The sequence below is a fragment of the Solanum verrucosum genome, unplaced genomic scaffold, assembly GCF_900185275.1.
Source record: "Solanum verrucosum unplaced genomic scaffold, falcon-dt-bn FXZP01000278.1, whole genome shotgun sequence".
NCBI lineage: Eukaryota > Viridiplantae > Streptophyta > Magnoliopsida > Solanales > Solanaceae > Solanum > Solanum verrucosum.
In genome coordinates, this window is record NW_026020332.1 from 403,233 (window position 1) to 424,804 (window position 21,572).

Below are 21,572 nucleotides of genomic sequence, written 5' to 3' on the forward strand. Positions count from 1 at the left end.
ATTTAGATACTGAGAATATTATTTGTGTCAATTGAACACCTGAAAGAATAATAAAATATTCTTATTAAACATTTTTTATTTAAATTTCAAAAAAGATTGTCCGTGTTTTCAACATCTATTTGGTAGTTAAGTTAACTATATAAAATATGTTATATCATTTTTTAATTATACACACCAACCTCAATTGAAACAAATCTAAAATTTAATATCTTATTCAAGCAAATGTGCATGATTAAAGAAAGTGACATAATTTAAATAGTTAGCTTATACATGGTAACCACTTGACTATATTCACAAAAGTTTTTCAAATTTTCAAATGAATATATCTAATAAGAACATTATAATGTGTTTTAAGTATTTATATAAAATTTATTAATATATTTAAAGAACCATCGATATATTAAACTTTATTTTGTTTTGGCTTTGTCGATAGACTGTTTGTATATTTATTTAAAACAAGTCAAAGTATGTAATAGTAGTAAGTAGTAACTATTCTTCATAACACTTCATCTTCTTTTTTTTTAAATCTCAATTTAAAAAAGAAAAAAGAAAAAAGAGACCTGGAAAGTGGAAAGAACATCTGTTTTTATAATTGAGGGTAGAATTTGTACTTTTCGGTCCAAAATTTTCAAAAGCGTTGATTTCGTACCCCGAATTCAGAAACACAATCATTGAATTTAGTCCCTTTTTGAATTTTGACTTGGTCATCTATTTTTAAATTCCATTTTTACCCCCACATCCCTTTCTTGACAATTTCCTCCCAACTTTCAACTAATTTGGATAGTGTGGGTTAAATCGCGATTTAAGTTATATTTCGTGATTAATAATACAGTATTTATCTTAATACATATCAACCATAGGTAATATAAATTCTATTCTAAACTTAATAACCAAAGAAATCTAATCTTTTTTCATCTAACATAAAATTATTGTAGTCTACTTTTCAAGTGAAATTATAAATTAGTATAACAGAATTATAATTTCAGAATAATTTAATTCAAAATATCAAATGACTCGTTAAACTTATGTGAAAAGACTCAACACGTGCACAACCCACGTTTAGAGGACTTTAAATCAGTAAACAAAAAAATCTCAGTGGTAATTTCGTAGTTCTCTTTCATATTCAGTGGCAAAATCCTAACTTCATCTGTTCATATTTAGATCAGAAACTTGTCATATTTAGCTCAAAAGAATATCTTAAGTTTTTTTCCTTTCTATTTCCAGGTTTGGCAAGCCCGGTCCAGAAGTAAACCGGTCGAAGAATTTTAATCCGGTTTAAGTCTTCTATTGCGGAGCAATCGGCGGCGTTGTAATGACTTCCGGCACGAGGCTACCGACATGGAAGGAGAGAGAGAACAATAAGCGGAGAGAGCGGCGGCGGAGGGCGATCGCCGCTAAGATCTTCGCCGGATTAAGGATGTATGGTAATTATAAGCTCCCGAAGCACTGTGATAATAACGAGGTATTGAAAGCTCTGTGTAAAGAGGCTGGTTGGATTGTTGAAGAAGATGGAACTACTTACAGAAAGGTAAACTACTTTTTCCTCAAATATCACCATTTGTGCAAATATATTGCAATTAGTAAAGGCGAATTAAGCCGAAAATATCTTTTATTTCTTACTAGTTTTTTTGTTTTTGAAGATTAGTGCTTCATTTGTGCAACGAGAGGTTCGGATTTAGTAAATTAGTTCTATTTTCATCGCCAAATTTAGAGGAAAAGCATAAGATTGAAAAGACGAATCCTCTCCATAGATTTGTTCTGCTCCGTGTATTTTGTGCATAGTAAGAAGAGAGCTTTCAGAAAGTCTGAACATTTCACCCAGAGGTTAATTTGACGATATTGCCCCTGCTGTACTGCCAGGGTCCCACTTTTTCCTTTGAATTTGATGGACTGTATAGACATTTTAGCTGATTCCAGGGTTTTACCAGTCCTGAGTTTCGAAATCCTGAATCTGCAGTCTCTTTATGAAAAGGGTAGTTTAGGAATCAAATCCTAAGGTTCAATAGTAAATTCATGAAAGTACAACACCTTGATGTATGCTATCAGAATCCAAGTCTCTGAAAAGAAAAATATTATTCCTCCTTGTTATGTGACTCCATTTGACTAAGCATTGAGTTTTATAAAAGGAAAGAATTGAAATATTTGGTCTTAAATATGCAATATCATTTCTGTGGCTATAGACTTTTGACACTAGTTTTAAATATGACGTAATATTTTTGTGACTATACAACTTTTTACACTTGTAATCTGAATATGTATAGAAGCTTGTTGTCAAGGATAAAATGAGATGTTTAAATTATTTCCTTATTTAAAGAAGGGACAGTTTTATTTAGTCATCACTTCGTCACTTAAAACATAAAGAAATGAGAAGCAAGGAATTGTGGTTTCATAGGTGAAGCTGTGCGCTTTATAGAAATGTGCATTTCAAATATGATGCACAAAGTAATCCCAACGAGATGCAGTGGGTTCTATGAATCTCAACTTTGAGGAGTTGGATTACTGTAAGCACTATTGTATACTGCATCTGAAGTTTGTTATTTTAATTGTAATTTGATCATTATAGAGAAGTGTGCTCTTCACTTCTCACTTGTCGCTTCAATGCCCATGGACTTTATTGTTCTTTTGTGCTGTTTGCTTTTGAAAACACAAGGAAGGTGTCATTCCATTTTGGAGCAGACTAAAAGGGGAAATAGGTTCACTTAAACAAGGAGTAATATTTCTTGTGGTCTATTTAAATCCTTGCTGGACAGAACTAAACCACCAATTTGAGGAAACAAAAAGAAATAAATTCCTTTGGTTCCATTATTGTTGTTGGTTCCTTTATCTTTATTTTATTCCAATATTTATTTTCATAATTATAGTTGAGGCTGTAGAGCGTGTGGGGATATCAATTTTGGATGTGATGGGGAGAAAAACTGTTGATGGGCTAGGAGAAGAATGGGTAACATTTTTAGCTGGGTTTGTGGTTTAATCATATAGTTGACATTAGCATTGGATATGGACACCCTTTCTCAAAAGTTGTTGGGATGGTAGGGTTACAGTGGTCTAATATTTTTTAGTGCCATCATTCTATGTTTTCTATGGCTTGTTTTGGCAATAGGGTTATGTCCAATTTTTATGTATGTATTTGGATGCTTTTATCATTAACATATAGGACTTTAGTGGTTATGTTATCCAAGTCTTGATCAATGGGATGAGAGGGTGGACCCGACATAACATGATTGCTATGGCTGAAAGTTGAAAAAGAGCTATTTGAAAATACGCAAGATGATGGCAATAAGGATTTTGGATTTTTTTCAAGTAGGCGTCAAGTGGGGCCTAAATTAGGAAATTTAAAGGCCAAGAATAGATGTGGTTGGACAGATAAATGCTTTTCAATGGTTACTAAATTAGGAGTTTCAAAACATTAAGTTCAAAATATTTCGGTACAAATTGAAGATTGCTTTATGGGAATAGACTTGGCTCTTTTTGGACCAAGAGAATCCTTATCATCTTGCTGCGGGTAATTTGGCTTTTGCACTACTTCGTTAGCCATTTCAAGCTACTGGAAATCTTGTGTTGGGGAAAAATAATTCACTGAAATGTTTAATTTAATAATCCACAAGTCTCCATTTAATATTTCTAGTTTGACAGATGTATCTATTAGATTTAGGGGAAAGAGTTGAATATTTGAATTGTTTATTGATTATTAGTTAGAAAGATGTAGGTTCATATGTTGACCTGTCGCCTGTGGAGTATAATGTAGAGGAGAATTGTGATAAAAATAGCAAACTTTGGGTCCCGCATAACTGTTACTATATGAAGCTGACATTGTTTAAAGGGACACCGTTATGGTGAGGTTTTAAAAGAGAGCATCTTTTGGGACAAATAATATTTCGACTATGTTCTTTAATTTCTTGTTGCTTCTTTAGACAGCAAACTTACTTTTAATTGCTGAGCCACAGTTACATCTGCTTGAAACTCTGTGGTTGACCTTAACTGGAAGATTTCTTTAAATTTTAAAATGTGTAAAGAAGTATGGAATTCTGCAAATAAATGTTGATGGCTTTTTGGTTCTTGTTCATTATTGTTTCTCTTAGTCACTGTTTTGACTTGGTAGCCACCAAATGTATTAGCCGTGATACTGGTTGTCATAAAAGGTCATTACATTGTTGCTAGCTTCTTTGCCAAATTATTAGATGCATGAACTATCATGTGGATACCAAGCACAAACAGGGCATTGTACTCTCAATCTATCGACATGTTTTTTTTCTTGAAGAGAGAAGTTGGTTGGTCAGTGTGGTGGGAAGTTGGTTCCCTACAGCATACAAATATGTGCACCTTTACAAAAACATAGATGTATGCTAAGTTGCTTGGACTCTCCACTTTTGGTGCCGCACCCATGTCGACACGACATGGGTGTGGGTGTGGGATCCGTGTCCGATTTGGTCAACGGATTTTGGTCTTTGACCAAAATCGATGGGAAAAGTCTGGACAATTTTAATGATTCCTATAATCAAAACAAAAGCTAAGGTGAAATTGAAGAAAATGGAATACCTTGTATATAGAAATTTTTATGTCACTCCTTTTTCTTTAATCTCCTTCCATGATTCTACTCAAGTTCTCCAAATAATATCTCATAATTTAGGTTTTATAACTCTATTTTTAGATATTTTAAATTATTTTTAGGCGAATCCCTGCAGCCATATCCGTACATGGATTCATATCCCCAAATCTTAAAAAATTGATCATGAAGGATCCAACCTCTAGATCTGCACCCGTAGCAGACACCCGCACCAGAGTCCGAGCAACTTAGGATGTAGGTACTCCTCATTTCATAACAAAATTTATATGCTCATTTCAAGAGAGAGAGCTTCTGATTTCAATAGGGATTTTGGTGCTGCTGATAGATGTATGCAAATGAGCTGATATATTACTAACTGGTGAATCAATGCATTCTTTTGTTGGAGCATTGATGTATATCTAGTATAAGTAATAACTAAGTTACACTTCACCTCTAATTTAAGCAGTTGCAGTCATGTAAAGGGAACAATTTTAAGCTTTAAAAAGATCTGGAGACCTCCTTAATCATATAATCTATCAAGTCAGGGCATTGCAAATGTCAGTTCTCTTTCTGCTATTATAGCATAGTTCTCGGGAAGGGTTCGCTATTATTATTATTATTTGATTTGCCCCTTTGTTGCTGCTTATCATTTGTTCTCTTCAGCAGGGATGCAAGCCAGTTGAACGCATGGATATCGGTGGTTCTGTTTCTGTAAGCCCTTGTTCATCTTACCAACTGAGCCCTGGTGCTTCATATAATCCGAGTCCAGTTTCATCACCTATCCCTAGCCCGGTCTCATCCCATTATGTTTCCAATGTCCAAAATAATTCTGATCCCAACTCTCTTATTCCTTGGCTTAAGAACCTGTCATCTGGCTCATCACCATCCTCATCTAAGTTTCCCCATCATCTGTGCATTCCTGGAGGTTCTATAAGTGCTCCTGTGACTCCACCTTTGAGCTCTCCCACTGCCAGCACTCCTAGGATGAATGATAATTGGGAAAATCCCACGGCCAACTCTACATGGATACAGCAGCATTATCCCTTCTTGCCATACTCAACCCCTCCTAGTCCGGGTCGCCAAACCCCACCGGATTCAGGATGGCACTCTGGTGTTCAAACTCCACAGGATGGGCCTTCATCTCCCACCTTCAGCCTTGTCTCGTCAAATCCATTTGGATTTAAGGAGCCATTATCAAATGGAGGGTCTCGAATGTGGACACCTGGACAAAGTGGGACATGTTCACCTGCAGTTGGACCTTGTATGGATCAAACAGCTGATCTACCAATGTCGGATGTTATCTCAGCAGAGTTTGCATTTGGCAGCAATATGAAGGGTGTAGTAAAGCCATGGGAAGGAGAAAGAATTCATGAAGAGTGCATCAGTGATGATCTTGAGCTTACACTTGGGAACTCCAGCACTAGGTAAAAAGCCCTTCCCTTCATCTTTGTCAAGCTTTTTCCAAGTATTTGTTTGTTCTGATTGGTGCTTCATTTGCTGCTTTGCAGATAGGGAGTGTGTAAGGATGTAAAAATCTATGCTTATACGATCATCGCAAAGTTTGGACATTTTTAACTTCCTTCTGTTCATCATCCCTCCGAATGTGAAGATACTCTGGTATGGTGAAAATCACGTCTCAAATACAGGGTAGGAGCAGCAGTTAGTTTTCCTATTCTTGCTTTTTTTCCCAAGAATAGGCTCATGTGGAGCCTCTCTTTTTTTTTCCGATTGGGTTGGGGGAACGTTATCCTATTTTCTCTTATATTCTCCCCTCTTCTTTTTAATTCTTTGACCTTTTCAGTGTCGAATATGTTTGTAGTTACCCTGTTGTAATTGTTCACACGATATAGTAGTAGTGCTAGAGTTGACCAACAAGAATATATCTTTCATTTCTAAACAGAGTGCTTTATTGATGAGTAGGCTCTATCAAGATTGCCCAAGTTGTGATACCCACAAAGACTAATGTAATAATTCAAGGTAACTGCCCATGTGAATAATCTTGAATGTATTGGAATTCTGAGCCTATTAAGCAATAATGGAGGATTCTTAATGATATTTCAAAGGTTTGAACAATTTTGGTTGGAGTTGAGAGATAAGGCTGCCATCAAATTCTTAACACTTCATCAACTGTCAATTTTGTTCTATATGTCAGTGTTTTAAAAGGAAGACATTTTATGTAGTACAAGGCGAGACTTAAGCCTCGAGACACGGGGTGTAGTATCATACATATTCAATTTTATAATTTAATTACTAAGAAAAGTAAAACTTTCAATTATTTTACAAATAAATTTGATAAATAACCTGTAATATATATATTATAAAAACATATTATGATTTTTATTTGAGCAAGGTATTAATAACCAATAATGAAAGAAAAAAGTATTACAATTACTATTTGAGAAATATCATTACACCAACAATAAAAAATATGATTTAAAGCAAAAAAGATTCAAAAAAAAAACACCCGGGGCGTACGTTTTTACATCCAAGACTTAAGTTTTTACGTTTTGAACTTACGCCCTATGGATCTACGTCTTTCATTTGCGCCCCTAAGCCTTTTTGGTACGCCTCACCCCAAAAAATGTTTTTGAACACACTGCTATATGTATTCAAGTGTATTTTAATTACCCCAATGGTGTAATGCTGTTGACTTCTAGGGGAAAAAGAGGAAGATCACTTTAATCTCCTTTTTTGGAGAAATAAGTGGCACACAATGAGTGGAAAAGAACACTTTATATTTGATCTCTAAGTCGGTACATAGCAATCCAGGATGGACCATCACTTGTAGGAATGACATAATGCTAATCCATGTTCCACACGGTCATGGAAGCATCAGCTTTTAATCTATAAGCTACAGGAGAAACACAAAATGTAATAAATATTCTACATCTTGCTATCATACATATCATGTGATTTTACAGATAATAGAAAGGCAGGCCAATTAACTTGTCATTGCCCAGAAAAGTGTCCCCAAGTCCCACAAGTTTTTGAAATGTGGCAGCAACACTTTCAATTGCGAATCTAGAATTGGGGTTATCAAGAATAATGGATTAATAATCGCATAGTTCTTTTCATCCATTTTTTCCTTTTCCATATTGAATGCCAAATTGCCAATAGATTCAATTGAGCTTGGATATTCTCCCACCAAAGATCATGATTATATTTACATTTTTTTCTTTCTGCCAGACTGTACAAATCACTATATCTATTTAATCATAATTCACAAAGAATAGCAGTAATCAAGCTCCAAATTACCAACCCAAACGTTATGTACAACACACTTAAGACGTAAATGACCTTCAGAGCTTCTGGTATAAATCAGTGAGTGCACGATATAGGGCGGCTGCAGCAGGGGGATTTGGCAATGAGCCAAGGAGAATTTCTGAAGCTTTTATTGACTGGCTACCATAAAATCTGGAGTTTTCCCGTGTTCGGGTAGTCACAACACTCCCTTGTAGGGAACACCCAACAAAGGCACCTGTACCAAAAAAAATTTTAAAAAAATAGCACTTTAAACATGGATATAAGATGTAACTAGGCTGTTAGAGAGAAAGCATCAACTTAACTTCCTGTGATATAAATAAAAGGTGTATTCATAATAAATACAGTGAGAAAATTGGTTTGAGGCTCATTAACTTTCCTGAACTCTTTTAAAGTTAAATTAACATCAACAAAAATTATATGATCATTTTCTGATGAGCAAATTTTCTGCATAATTGATTATTCCAAAAAAATTTCCACAGGCAAGAGTGTGGAATATAATTAGATGAATATTGTCTGGCCATCAACAATCGTGTTGATATAGAAAGCAGATATATAACACATGCCAACTCTATCTTGCAATAACAGAACATACATATCAAATAACAACATGCACAATATATGTGGAGTCATAAACAAAGTGGACTTGATACCTTTACTGCAGCTGTATGTATAACAAGCGGCATAGCCACCGGTACCGGCACGAAGATCAGCTTCGGCAGTTCGTCCAATGATCCCCGCAGCAGCACTCACACCAGCTCCAACTGAAAGATGTGCATCACCGCCAAAAGTTTTGACAGCATCAGTAGTTCTCAGGACAATAATGAAGTCAGTAAGTTCTCCACCAGCCTACAAAATAAAAATCTGTTTTATGATTTACTGATGGCAAGTTCGTCTGAAAAGATATGATATTTCGATTAACCTCCTTACAAAATTAGACACTTCTTGAAGAAACTACATTGAAGAAAGAACAGAAAAGCTGGAACTTTCAACAAATTGCTAATCCTCTCTAGTATCTAACTACTGAACATGCATCATTCTCTGATGTTCAACTCTAAACAGATTCGGACAGGGCTTAGTATGAAATCCAGAGAAAAACTGCAAAGCACCTCTTTTCCATCCCAAATCATCTCAAGATGGTATCTGAATTGCCTAGTTACCCATGATCATCCAAAAGTCACTGGGTAAGGATTTCACATGTGGCAATCAAGACACCATCGTCCATGGGGAGCCATATGCAATGCTAAGATTTATTATTTCTTCCCACAATGGCGAATGCCTCTCAATACAGATAGGCAAAGTGGCAATTATCCTCTATCCAAAATCAGTTGCAATCTATATGAATCCTCTATATCTGCACCACTCTATACAGGTAGGAATAATCCTTAACTACATTTAGCAGACATATAGTAGTAAATTTATTCACCTGAGCACCCCATCCCACACCGAAAGAAGAAATGGCCGAAGGGGGGGACCACGAACCATCTTCTCTACGTGCAATCACCAATCCAGTTCCCACATTGTAGGTTACCATCACTCCAACTTTCACGACTGTAAGTATGGCAAGGCCTCTTGCATTTTGTAGAATAGCTTCTGGAATTTTCTTCTCAGAACTCAATAAAACAATCTGAAATTTTTTGTTCAGAGTATTTCAGGCAGCCAATATATCAAGAAATTAAATAAAAAAGAGATCATGCTTGCTTATTGTTTGCATATAAGATGCATACCAGTAGAACTCCAAATGGTGGGTGAGATGTTAGAAGGTAATTAGTACAATAATGCAGCAATTGGTTTCTTTCAAATCAGACTGAAGTATATAGCAGAGAGATACATATTGTGGGGTGAGATATCAGTGTTTGCTTCAGTAGTGTAGATATGTAAGAGATGCAAAATTTAACATATAGATAGAACTTCATACCTTTTCATATCCCCGAATAGTGTTAGCGGCCTTATAAATTTCGTATTCCATTGATTGTCCCCACGGGAAGTTTACCCAGGATCTCAATGTGCTCAAGTCAGTGAGGTCATGGGTTGGCAACTGAGCAGCACGGCTTACTTGATCCATTAGGTATGGCTGCACAGACTCAAGCCGTACACAACATACATCACATACTCGTTGTGGTTCCCCAGTGCGAAATTTTTCAGGGAGCAAACTCCTTCCTTTAGTACATTCATTGCAAAATAATCCTCCACAAAATCTACAATGATGCCTGCTACACATGATAGGGTGGAACCGCACATTACATAACATACAAGTGGAAGATGCACTGTCAGGCAACCATTTAGGAGGATCTGCCTCAAGAATTTCCTGGGCATTACCAAAATTAGCTTCTGTGAGGGTTTGAGCCATCTCTTTCCAAGCCTGCTCAACGAGATGGCTTGATATCCACGCCATGTTGCCTACTATATCACCAGACGCAAGAGAATGCACTTTTCCTCGTGCTGCGAGTAACATATCCAGAACCACATCCCACATTGTCAACTCCTTGTCTTCCCCCATGCACTGATTCCAATCTGTGTCACCTTCGGGAAGGTACCTTCCATTTGAGCAGAAGCCTCTACTCCACTCATCATGCTCACTCTCCGACATTGGAGGAACTGATACAGGTATCCAAGACCCAGTTTCACCAAAAAGTGGTGAATCGTAGCAGAAATATTTTTCTTGATTTTGGTGGCACATACTTCCGTCTACATTTTGAGATGACTGAGTTTCACATTCTATATTTTCAGTTAATTGTGGGTAAAGAAGGTTTCTTTTTATGTCACTTTCGTTAGTCTCTTGAATTAAATTAACATTAGAAACTTCAGCTTTAACCATTCCATTAGTTGCGTGTGCCCCCTTCTCATAGTTTTCTTTTGTGCACAAAGGTGAATCATGATCAGTTTCTTGCTGTCCACCCATGGGTTTGCCCATGATATAACTCTTATCGTTGTTTACATGACCTGCACTTTGACCAAATGATTCGGAACCACATTTTCCTCTTTCATCCCAGTTGCTGCTGATAATCTTCTCAGAACTCCTCACGATATTGTTCTGTCTCAGGGTTATAGAATCTTCTTCAGATTCCTCTTTCCAGCCGTCCATATGATACCTCTCACTAGCTTCTCGTGTGTCTTGAAATGACTGTTTACTGAAAAGTTCCTCGGCTTGAGTATCTAGACGACTCGTCGAACTTGTGTTCTCAGGAATTTCATTCATTAGGTGTACAGCTACTCTGTTATATTCTTCATGCTTACCCGTTTTTACAATGTTTGAACATATGACTGGCTCAAAATCATCCAGGCCTGTGTTATCTCCAAACTTACTACAGTCCTATCACCAAAAAACATGGTAAGTGTGCATTCTCATGTCAAACTTTAAAATTAATACTGCAACATTTTGCCTACATGCATAAATAATTAACAGGATAACATTAGAACAAGTAACTACTAACAATTGGCAAATATCTCTACTTCACCCAACAAAAGAAAGAGATCTCAACAATTTGAAACGGGACAGACCAATGATGACACAAGTAGTAACTATCAGCATAAAACTAAAACTTCCAACACATGACTGTTCGCTTACCTTTTGGAGAAGAAAACTTTTGGAAATGCTTACTTACATACAGTTGATCTAATATGAAGTGGGATATTTTGAACTTCCTTTCGTGATTAAAGAAAACTAGAAAGTCACGTCTCCTACCATTGATGAGACTTGAGAGACAGCTAAGTTGTAGCAGAAAGGTATTCAATATTCAGCAGCAGCTACTTTTACTTGTTATCATTTATACTTCTGATTCTAAATTTTTAATCACCCTTGGAACTACTCACCCACCCGAACAGAAAAAAAAAAAAAAAAAAAAAGAACGAGAAACAAGGGAAATTCATCTTTTCTTTTTTTCTCAATGACTAACTGAGATGATGACTACTTAACCCCACACTTTAACTGCCAGTTTACTCTCCACAGATAATCACACCCCTAAATCCTTTGATTATTTACTTTGAATAAATAAAACCTCAAAACTATAACTTCTTCAGAGAAATCCCATTGCCTATATTACTGTATTTTTTTATAAAGTCAAATCTCCACAAGAATGATATAAGTTATAACATAACAAAATCCACATTTTTTTACTCTTGAAAGCTCATCAATTCCTTAACTAAAATAGGCCAATTCTTTTTTGATAACCGTGGTGTCCCGATCGGCTAATTCCACACCCAGTGAAGATTGAGGTGGTCCGTGACTGGGCTAGGCCCACCTCAGTGTCAGAGATTCGGGGTTCTGTTGGATTGGCAGACGGTTCATCGAGGGCTTCTTATCAGAAGTATTGATTTCGATATGGTAATCATATCTAACACACCATATCCAATTCTAAAAGCGGGTACTGCAATCGGCTAATTCCACGGTATACCTGCCACCTCCCTCTTGGGATAGGTACCAAGACTATCTACCAAGGCTAAAACAGATAAAAAGATATCACCTTGGTGTTTTTGTCCCTGATGTGATTTGAACGTGAGACCTCACCATCCTCAACCCACTTCATTGACCACTAGGCTACACCCTTGGGTAGCAAAATAGCCCAAATTTCTTCAGATTATCTCAACAATAAATTCAACAACTCACCAAAATAAAAAAATTTGAAACACCGAAAATTTTACTAATAAAGACAATAACTTTATGCAATTGAAGCAAAACCCCAAAACTCTGCACCAGTCAAAATCGATTAAACAGCAGCTCAAACAAATATCGATTCGTCTGATCAAGTTCAACCAAATCGAACAGCAAAGCATATACAACAAATCCAAAAAATAAAAAAATAAAAATCAATCAATATAAGAAATGGTAAAAGATGAAGAATTGCAGAGAGAATTACCGATTGAAGAAGTGGATTAGAAACCCTAGAATAAGAAGTTGAAGAAGGATCGACTTGTCCTTGAGTAGCAAAATTAGAATCCGAATTGTTATGGGGCTCCATTATTTAAGCATCATTTGGTGGGTAATTTAATTAAATTTACCTCACAAATCACAATCAATATATATATATTCTCCTATAGTTTTTCTTTTTCGTAAAAATTGAGAATTTGGAGGAAGATAATTTTTGGAAGAGAGAATATAGAGTTTTGATTTATTAGATGAATGAACTGTGGCGTGTCCTAGTGGATGTCTCTAATTTTATTTTTATCTATATTAGTATTATAAAAAAAAAACCTCTTGATATGTGGCACTATTAATTTTATAAATATTTTCCTCGATTTATTTTTCACTTAATCATTTATGAATTAACATCTCTTGATCCTACTCATGTAGGATGTTAGCAAAGTTTTAATTTATAATTTTAATTTTTTTTTTGGTTGATAAGAATGCCAAATTATTTGATCAATAAAAATATGATATATCTATTTGTTTAAGTTTGATAAGTCAGTAATCACTTATTTATTAAATTTAACTCATTTTAATCCACAAAAATATAATTTATTTAAAAATTCAAATTAATCCATATTGATTCATTTATGTACACAATGTGTACTTCAAATGTGTGATATGTCAAATTGAGCACGAGTTCATTAATTTTTTTTTTATAATTGATGTAAATTTAAGTGTCAATCTATGTTATTTTTGAAAATCAAAGTCTCTTCCAACTTTAAAAAATAGAAATTCTCCTAAATTTTATTGTGGTCTACAACAATAACTTTATTTAAATAACTTCATATATAGTTGTCTTTAAAAATTAAAAATCAAATTGTTGGATGAGGGTGATTGTGAGTCACACTTGTACCAATAAGATGTGTTTATATAGCCTTAAAGAAGTTGAAGGATTTATTTGATTAAGTTTTTATGTATATCAATTTCGAGTTTGATTCATCTTTACTGAAAATCTATCTATATATAAAAGGATAAGAAAAAATGATACATGTCATTATCACAATTTTTTTAATTTTAAATGTTAAATAATCAATAATAAATAATTAGTTAAATAAATATTGAACATATCAATAATTACAATTAGATCCATTATGTAATTATACGGTAGTTACAATACCACAATTTTTTAGAATATTTTAGCTTTTAGATATTTTAGATTTAGACCCATTTACTTATACGTAACTACATATAATTTTAAATAATCATTTTTTATAAATCATTTAATCAAGGAAAATTGGATTCACAATTTTATCATTTTTATAAATGAGTATATATTTTACATAAGGAGTCTAAATATATCAGTATTTTGTATTTAAAATTCATATTAACAAATAAATATATTTTTTTTACATATATTGGATTCACAATTTTATCATTTTTAATATACTCATTTATTATAAATGAGTATATATTTTACGTAAGGAGTCTAAATATATCAGTATTTTGTATTTAAAATTTATATAAAAAAATAAATATATTTTTACAGATAAACACAAATAAGGCAGTTTTATAACTCCTTAAGATAACTTCTCAATAACAATCCACTAAACAAGGAATTTTTAACTATATTTTTCACTGTATCTTGAAAGTCACGTACTATATATAGATATTTTCAGTAGTAACTTTACATAACTTTACATTGTTCTCCTATATTCAACAATAAGTGGCTTTGCAATTTAACACAATCTCAGAAATTACATCCAAATCAATGCATTAGAACTTGAAAGTTCGTGTTATTCGATTGTGAATAGTTCCTAATAAATTGAAAGCAAAAATACCTTACTCTTTGTAGATGATTTTACAAGATGAAAAGGTCGAGTTTGGATTTTGATTGCGAGAAGAACACAAAGTTATATGTAAATATTGAGTTATTGAAGTAACTCTAATTATACCTAAACAGTATTTGTCAAACATTCAAAAGGTAAAAATTAGAATTAATACATATACCCTCTGTTTTGTTTATTCTGAAAATTTATTTATCAAATTCTTATGTGCAAATCATAGAGTATTATGTGAAGGTCTTTGTTTTTTATCATTAATTATCTACTTCAAAATTGTTGTAAACCTTTAATCAGTTGAAGTTAATCTGAATCCGTTTGATGCTCATCTAATTATTGATTTGCAGTTGTATATAATTTATTACTCCATTTAAAAGGAGATGTACTTTCTTTGTTTCTTTTCATTAAATTTATTAAAATTTGATTGTGTTAGATTATTTTATTTTTAATTACTTGGAAGTGATGTATTTATTTTTAGTTTAGGCTTTTCTTATCAATGCTAGAAGACTATATCCTAAAACAAGATGGATTTGGATGAAAGTATCTATACTTGCAGTATTTTTAAAAAATAAATATTATAAAACTGTATTTCATAAAAAAATAAAATTGCAGTTAATTATTTTAAAAATACTGCAAGCAATTTTAAATTTGTATAAATATTATTATCTTTTTTAATTTTTAGTTATGTTAAAAGACAGTAATGAATTCCTAAACTATAGGTAACTAATTAAGAATTTTCTTCTTTCTTTCAAAATTTCATAATTCAAATATCTTTATTTATAAATTCAAACTAAACAAAAAACTAATAAAAAAAACTGACATTTGAAGTTTAACAAAAAAAAAAAAGTAATGCAATAGAAACTGTCAATTGACATAAAACACACAAGTTTAATATAAAAAATAAAAAACGAACATACCAATTAACAATTTAATTTCATTTTAATTGATATATAATTTAAGAAGTTCTCAATATTTTATACTTTAATTCATTGAAGTTTAATTTTAATTGCATAAAAAAATTATATTATAAATGCATGCTTGAAACATAAAACCTATTGTTATTACTTATGTGTTATATAAAATTACTTTATTAACTATTAAAAATTAAAAATCTAATTAAAAAACAAATATGTGTGAAAACAAAATCAATTTCGGATTGTTTTCTTATGCATAATTATATATATTAGTCTAATCTTAATAATTATTAGTTTAAAAGTTCCTACACACACATTAATGAAAAAAATAGTTTTAGATAAAATAATTTCATAACTCTCCATCCTTTACTATCTTAATATAACCTATAATCTATAAGTTCTATCTTTACCTATATATAAAATAATCAAACTAATAATAATGATAATAATAATAATAATAATAATAGAAGATTTATGTGTAAATTAAATTAATAATAATAATAATATAATATAATATAATAATACTAATAATAATGTATTATTTAAAAAAAAAAAAAACAGCCAACTAAATATGTCCTTTTAATCTTTATTTTGAAAAAAAAAATAGTAATAATCATCCAACTAAATAGGAAGTTTTAAAACTTCCTATTACACTCCCACTTCTAAACAAATTGAAGAAATTTTAAATTAAAATTATTTATTTTAAAATAAACCACGTATGGAAAAAAAGAATATGGGTTTTTAATCTTTATTTTGAATAAAAAAAATACCCAACTAAATAGGGAGTTTTAAAACTTCCATTACACTTCTACTTCTAAACAAATTGAAGAACTTTTAAATTAAAATTATTTATTTTAAAAACCCCAAGTACGGAAGTTTCTTTTAAAATTTATCATTTAATATTTTAAGTTTTATTTCAGATTTTTGCATTTTAAAATAAATATTTTTTTAATAAGATATAACCTTTTATCTAAAAAATATAACTGATGATGATGATGAAAATAATAATAATAATAATAATAATAATAATAATAATCCAAGTATAATGTTATTATAAACATAATTTAACAATTTATTTTCATTTTAATTGATATATTGTATACAATAGCAGAAGACTCTACAAGTACACATGTCTTTGTCAATATGTGTGCTTTGTGGAAATAGAATTGTACTTAAGGGTATTTTCATCATTTAAGTATTAAATTAAATAAAAGGAATTTTCAATAATTTATATTATGTAAAACGTATTATAAATCACAACAAGTAATAGCTTGATTTTGTAAGAAATTATCTAAAAAAATTATGGTCAAATAAAAATTTGATTGACTCTCCAAGTTTCATTTGTACCACAGAGTGAAGACATTTCCAATAATTTATATATTTGCAAATTGCATTTAGAATATTATAAATCGCAATAATTAACAACTTATAATAATGAAAAAAGTATGGTTACAAAAAAAAATATTCTATTGATCTTTGAATTTCTATCTCCGTCACATAAATTGGATGAATGAAGTAACATATATTGGGACTGTGACATATTAAGAAAATTTCGTTAAAAGAAAATTTTGATTGACTCTACAAATTTTATTTAATTTGTGCTACATAAATTGAAATAGAAGGAGTAAAAACATTTTTAATAATTTATTTATTTGCAACTTACATTAAAAGTACTATAAATCATAATAATTAACAACTTACATTAAAAAATATTGATTAACTTTCAAAATTCTATGATATGACATAAACCTACGTGGCATGATTCAAATCAATCCAAGTATATCTCACGTGAATTGTCATGTAGGATGTGTACATCTACTTGTGATATTCGAAGTTGAACGACATGGTATAATTGCACAGAAGTAGAATGGAATTGTTTGTTTATTAATGAGTCTCCAATAGAAGTTTTATATTAAACAACGCCAACAAAACAAATTGTGCAAACCTAACTTCTAGAAAATAGGAACCGATAAACTTACCTGACCTACCCTAGTAATTTAAGAAGTTCTCAATATTTTATACTTTAATTCATTGAAATTTTATTTTAATTGCATAAAAAAATTATATTATAAATGCATCTGAAACATAAAACCTATTGTTATTACTTATGTGTATATAAAATTAATTTATTAACTATTAAAAATCTAATTAAAAAAATATGCGTGAAAACAAAATCAATTTCGGATTATTTTCTTATGCATAATTATATATTTTAATGTAATCTTAATTATTATTAGTTTAAAAGTTCCTACACACACATGAATGGAAAAATAGTTCTAGATAAAACAATTTCATAACTCTCCATTCTTTATTACGGAGTCTTATAATCAATGAAAAATTGTGTTGATAATCTTTTATTTTATCAGTAGTTATTTTAATATAACCTATAATCTATAAGTTCTATCTTTACTTATATATATAAAAAATCAAACTAATATTAATGATAATAATAATAAATTTATGTTTAACTTAAACTAATAATAATAATATAATATAACAATAGTAATAATGTATTATTTTTTTTAAAAAAAAAACCATCCAACTAAATATGTCCTTTTAATCTTTATTTTGAAAAAAATAGTAATAATTATCCAACTAAATAGGAAGTTTTAAAACTTCCCATTACACTTCCACTTCTAAACAAACTGAAGAACTTTTAAATTAAAATGATTTATTTTTTTAAAAAAAAAAAACACATATGGAAAAAAAATATGGTGTTTTAATCATTATTTTGAATAAAAAAATAATACCCAACTAAATAAGGAGTTTTAAAACTTCTCATTACACTCCTACTTCTAAACAAATTGAAGAACTTTTAAATTAAAATTATTTATTTTACAAACCCCAAGTATGGAAGTTTCTTTTAAAATTTATCATTTAAATATCATTTAATATTTTAAGTTTTATTTCAGTTTTTTTTTTTGCATTTTAAAATAATATTTTTTAATAAGATATAACCTTTTATCTAAAAAAATAGAACTGATAATAATAATAATAATAATAATAATAATAATAATAATAATAATAATAATAATAATAATAATAATAACGATAATAATAATAATAATAATCCAAGTATAATGTTATTATAAACATAATTTAATGTCTTCTATGTTGTTTATTATTATTATTATTATTATTATGTTTATGTATTTATTTATATTTATAGAATTTCAATCTTAACACGAGATAAATGAGGAATTGTCTCTATCACAATCATAAATAGGGGTGTTTACTGGTCAGTTTGGATTGATTATTGGTCAAAACCAAACCAACTTAATCAGATTTGAAATTATCAAACCAAACCAAATAAAATATACATTTATCGGTTTGGTTTGGTTCGGTTATTCGGTTATTAATCATACACAAAAATAAAAGAAAAAAATCATGAAAAATGTGAAAAAAGTGACAACAATCCATTCAAAACAAAAAAATAGTTAGAATGACTGAAATTATTGAACTTTCGATCACTGAATTTATTATGATTAAAGCTTTAAAATTCACTATATTGGTTTAGAAGGAAAAAACATTAACATTTTCAGTCCCACAAAGAATTATCATAGATACTCTTATACATAAAATCAATAAAATAAATGTTTTCACCTTGGACATTTTTGCTTTCAATAAGTAAATTATAAAGAAATTATAATGAAAACATATATAAGATCTTGAAAATTGTTTATAAAAATAATATATTAAGTATGTATATTAATAAAATATATGTATATAATTCATCGATTTGGTTCGGTTTTTTCGAATAAAACCATAACCAAATCAAATACTATCGGTTTTCAAAAATCTAAAATCAAACCAAACCAAACCCAAATAAAATCGATTTGGTTTGATTTTTTGATTTGAATCGATTTTTATCCAAACCGTAAACACCCCTAATCATAAACATAGAAGGCATTAAGTTATGTTTTCATAATATTACTTTTAAAGGACAATCAAATTTCAAAATTGAAAAATAATATTATGAGAAATAAAATTTAAATTTGAATTAAGATAAATAATATTTATTTATATCTAGCTAGCGTTGAATTCTATCTTGAACAATATCACTATTATAAGTCATTTAGCAAATTTAAGACTATTCACAATATATATAATAACATTAAATTAAGTCGAAAATTGCGATTTTAAAATATACTATAAGTTTTTAATTTTCAATTTTTAACTTTTAAAATTTGAATTCAAAGATATATATATATATATATATATATATATATTATTACAATAAATTAAATTGTGTACTAATAATGTAAATTTAATATTGCTCAAATACACAAGTTAATGATTTGTATTATTATATTGTTATTATAATAAATTAAATATATTATTAAGTGCATTATATATTTTGTTAGTTATTTTTAATTATAAATCATTACATTTTAAATCAACTGCGCAACTAGTACATGTAATTACATAAAATAATAATTTTAAAGAACACATAAATAAACTTTTGAAAATATTACAACACTATCGTAGGAATAAACAATGACAATTTTTAATTAGCTTTTACATTCGTTGAATTGCACCAAAATATAAATAATGTGTGATCACCAACCTCCACCACCAAAACAATCACATGTATCACCACCACCACCGCTGTGATCGCCACCACTCCAACTACTACCACCGTGATCACTACTCTGACCACCACCACTTGTGTCGCCATGATGATGACCACCTCCACCACTAGTAATAGTATTTTCGCTAGCATAACTATGACCTCCACCCATATTATTATTATTATTAATATTGTCACCACCACCACTAACATAATTATTATCGTTACGATCAGTACTAACATCATTATTTTTGCTACCATAGTCACCACCATTACTTTTCGTGGTATCGCCACCATGGTATTGAATATCTTTTCCACCATCATTGGATGTAATATCCACAATAGTTGTTGCAAATTCTGCAGCACTGACTAATTTTTCTCCGGTTGAATTTACTGGCGCGGAAGTTACAAGAGTTTTTTCATGTGCTTTATTACCATCACCATAACGATGACTATATGGATTATTCTTATTCTTATTCTTACGTTTCGTGGAGGATTTTGCACACGCAAATATAACGATCGCTATCATCGAGATCGAAGCAGCTATCATGCCAACCATGAATATTGTTTGCCCAGAATCCCGAAATGCAAGGCCTGAACCATTTTTTGTAACAGAAAGCCTAACCATTTTCTATCTAAAAATTTTTCTCCTTTGAGTTGTAAGAGATATTTTGGATACTCAATTGTAATTGATCATTTTTTTCAAGTTGCTATATATAATGAACAAGAGGGGATTAGGCTTAATTAATGAAACAATTACGAGGAAGCCAAGTTCATCACGACCTATAGCAAGTCAAATTCTAGAATTCATACTTTGATGTGAATTTAATACTCCATAGTCCTTCCGTCCAACAATAGTTGTCCGCTATGCTATTTTAGAATGTTTATCAATACTTGTCTATTTTATGAAATCAATGAATAATTTTACACGTAGTTCCTCATTTACCCTTATCATTAATTATAGTTATTGACTCATATCCCTATTATATTTTTCAAGACATTATATTTATTATATTCAAAGGATGATATAATAATACTATCCTTCTGTTATTCATAGCTTCTTAAGAAGTATGTAAAGTCAATAGTGGACAAGTATTATTGGACAAAGAGAGTAAGTCTTAATTCCCGGACCACCAAAATTGTAGTATTAAAATGGTGGGGGAATTTCAATTTTCATGTTTAGTTTTGGTTGTTGGTGTGGAATATTGAATGAACGAATTATTCTTGTCCTTTGTCCAGTCATTGTATTGTTGATTAGTTTATTTTGACCCCGATTATTCTTGACTTAGTAATAATTGGATTACCAAGGACCTCACCTGATTGATTAATTACTACTAAATCTTGACGCGGGGAAATTAGAACAAGCTAATGAGAAAAGTAAAATGCAATTCTATTATAATTTTAAAATTAAGTTTTGTGGATGATCATGAAGTCATAGGGTCGTCTTGTTCGATCTGCTCATTGATTTTTGTATCTATATATGGGTCATATATATTTGATTAAACATAATTGACCAAGCTAATTCACACGTAAATTTACTTAACCAAAAATGAATCATGAGATTAATTATCATGAATAGATCATCTTACTCACAAGGGAA

At 30.8% G+C, this 21,572-nt stretch overlaps 3 protein-coding genes across 6 annotated transcripts; 1 reads left to right on the forward strand and 2 right to left on the reverse strand.

Annotated features, from left to right (window-relative positions):
* The first annotated feature begins 1,159 nt into the window (after positions 1-1,159).
* Positions 1,160-6,440, forward strand: LOC125836648 (BES1/BZR1 homolog protein 4-like). 4 transcript variants are annotated; one of them, XM_049515850.1, is made up of 3 exons: positions 1,160-1,528; positions 5,210-5,967; positions 6,052-6,440. In XM_049515850.1, the coding sequence occupies exons 1-3, from the start codon at positions 1,313-1,315 to the stop codon at positions 6,053-6,055; spliced, it is 978 nt and encodes a 325-aa protein (XP_049371807.1). In that variant the 5' UTR covers positions 1,160-1,312; the 3' UTR covers positions 6,056-6,440. The 4 variants fall into 4 exon arrangements, with proteins under 4 accessions (XP_049371807.1, XP_049371808.1, XP_049371805.1 ...); XM_049515848.1 differs by having other exon boundaries at positions 1,180-1,528; positions 5,207-5,967; XM_049515851.1 differs by lacking the exon at positions 6,052-6,440 and having other exon boundaries at positions 5,210-5,971.
* Positions 6,441-7,666: 1,226 nt separating this feature from the next.
* LOC125836632 (uncharacterized) lies at positions 7,667-12,923 on the reverse strand. The gene is made up of 5 exons (XM_049515829.1): positions 12,661-12,923; positions 9,723-11,117; positions 9,231-9,431; positions 8,458-8,653; positions 7,667-8,021 (listed from the first exon to the last, which is right to left on the reverse strand). Exons 1-5 carry the CDS (start codon positions 12,760-12,762, stop codon positions 7,843-7,845), a joined length of 2,073 nt encoding a protein of 690 aa, XP_049371786.1. The 5' UTR covers positions 12,763-12,923; the 3' UTR covers positions 7,667-7,842.
* Positions 12,924-19,961: 7,038 nt separating this feature from the next.
* On the reverse strand, positions 19,962-20,600 carry LOC125836656 (uncharacterized). Its single transcript, XM_049515859.1, has one exon. The coding sequence runs from the start codon at positions 20,598-20,600 to the stop codon at positions 19,962-19,964; it is 639 nt and encodes a 212-aa protein (XP_049371816.1).
* Between the last annotated feature and the right edge of the window lie 972 nt (positions 20,601-21,572).

Coding starts and splice junctions, on each gene's coding strand:
- LOC125836648 (XM_049515848.1), top strand. CDS start 1,313: ATGACTTCCGGCACGAGGCTACCGACATGGAAGGAGAGAGAGAACAAT. Junction 1,529..5,206: donor ATGGAACTACTTACAGAAAG/GTAAACTACTTT, acceptor TGTTCTCTTCAG/CAGGGATGCAAGCCAGTTGA.
- LOC125836632 (XM_049515829.1), bottom strand. CDS start 12,762: ATGGAGCCCCATAACAATTCGGATTCTAATTTTGCTACTCAAGGACAA. Junction 9,432..9,722: donor CTATTCGGGGATATGAAAAG/GTATGAAGTTCT, acceptor AAAAAATTTCAG/ATTGTTTTATTGAGTTCTGA. Junction 8,022..8,457: donor TACATACAGCTGCAGTAAAG/GTATCAAGTCCA, acceptor TTTTTGGTACAG/GTGCCTTTGTTGGGTGTTCC.
- LOC125836656 (XM_049515859.1), bottom strand. CDS start 20,600: ATGGTTAGGCTTTCTGTTACAAAAAATGGTTCAGGCCTTGCATTTCGG.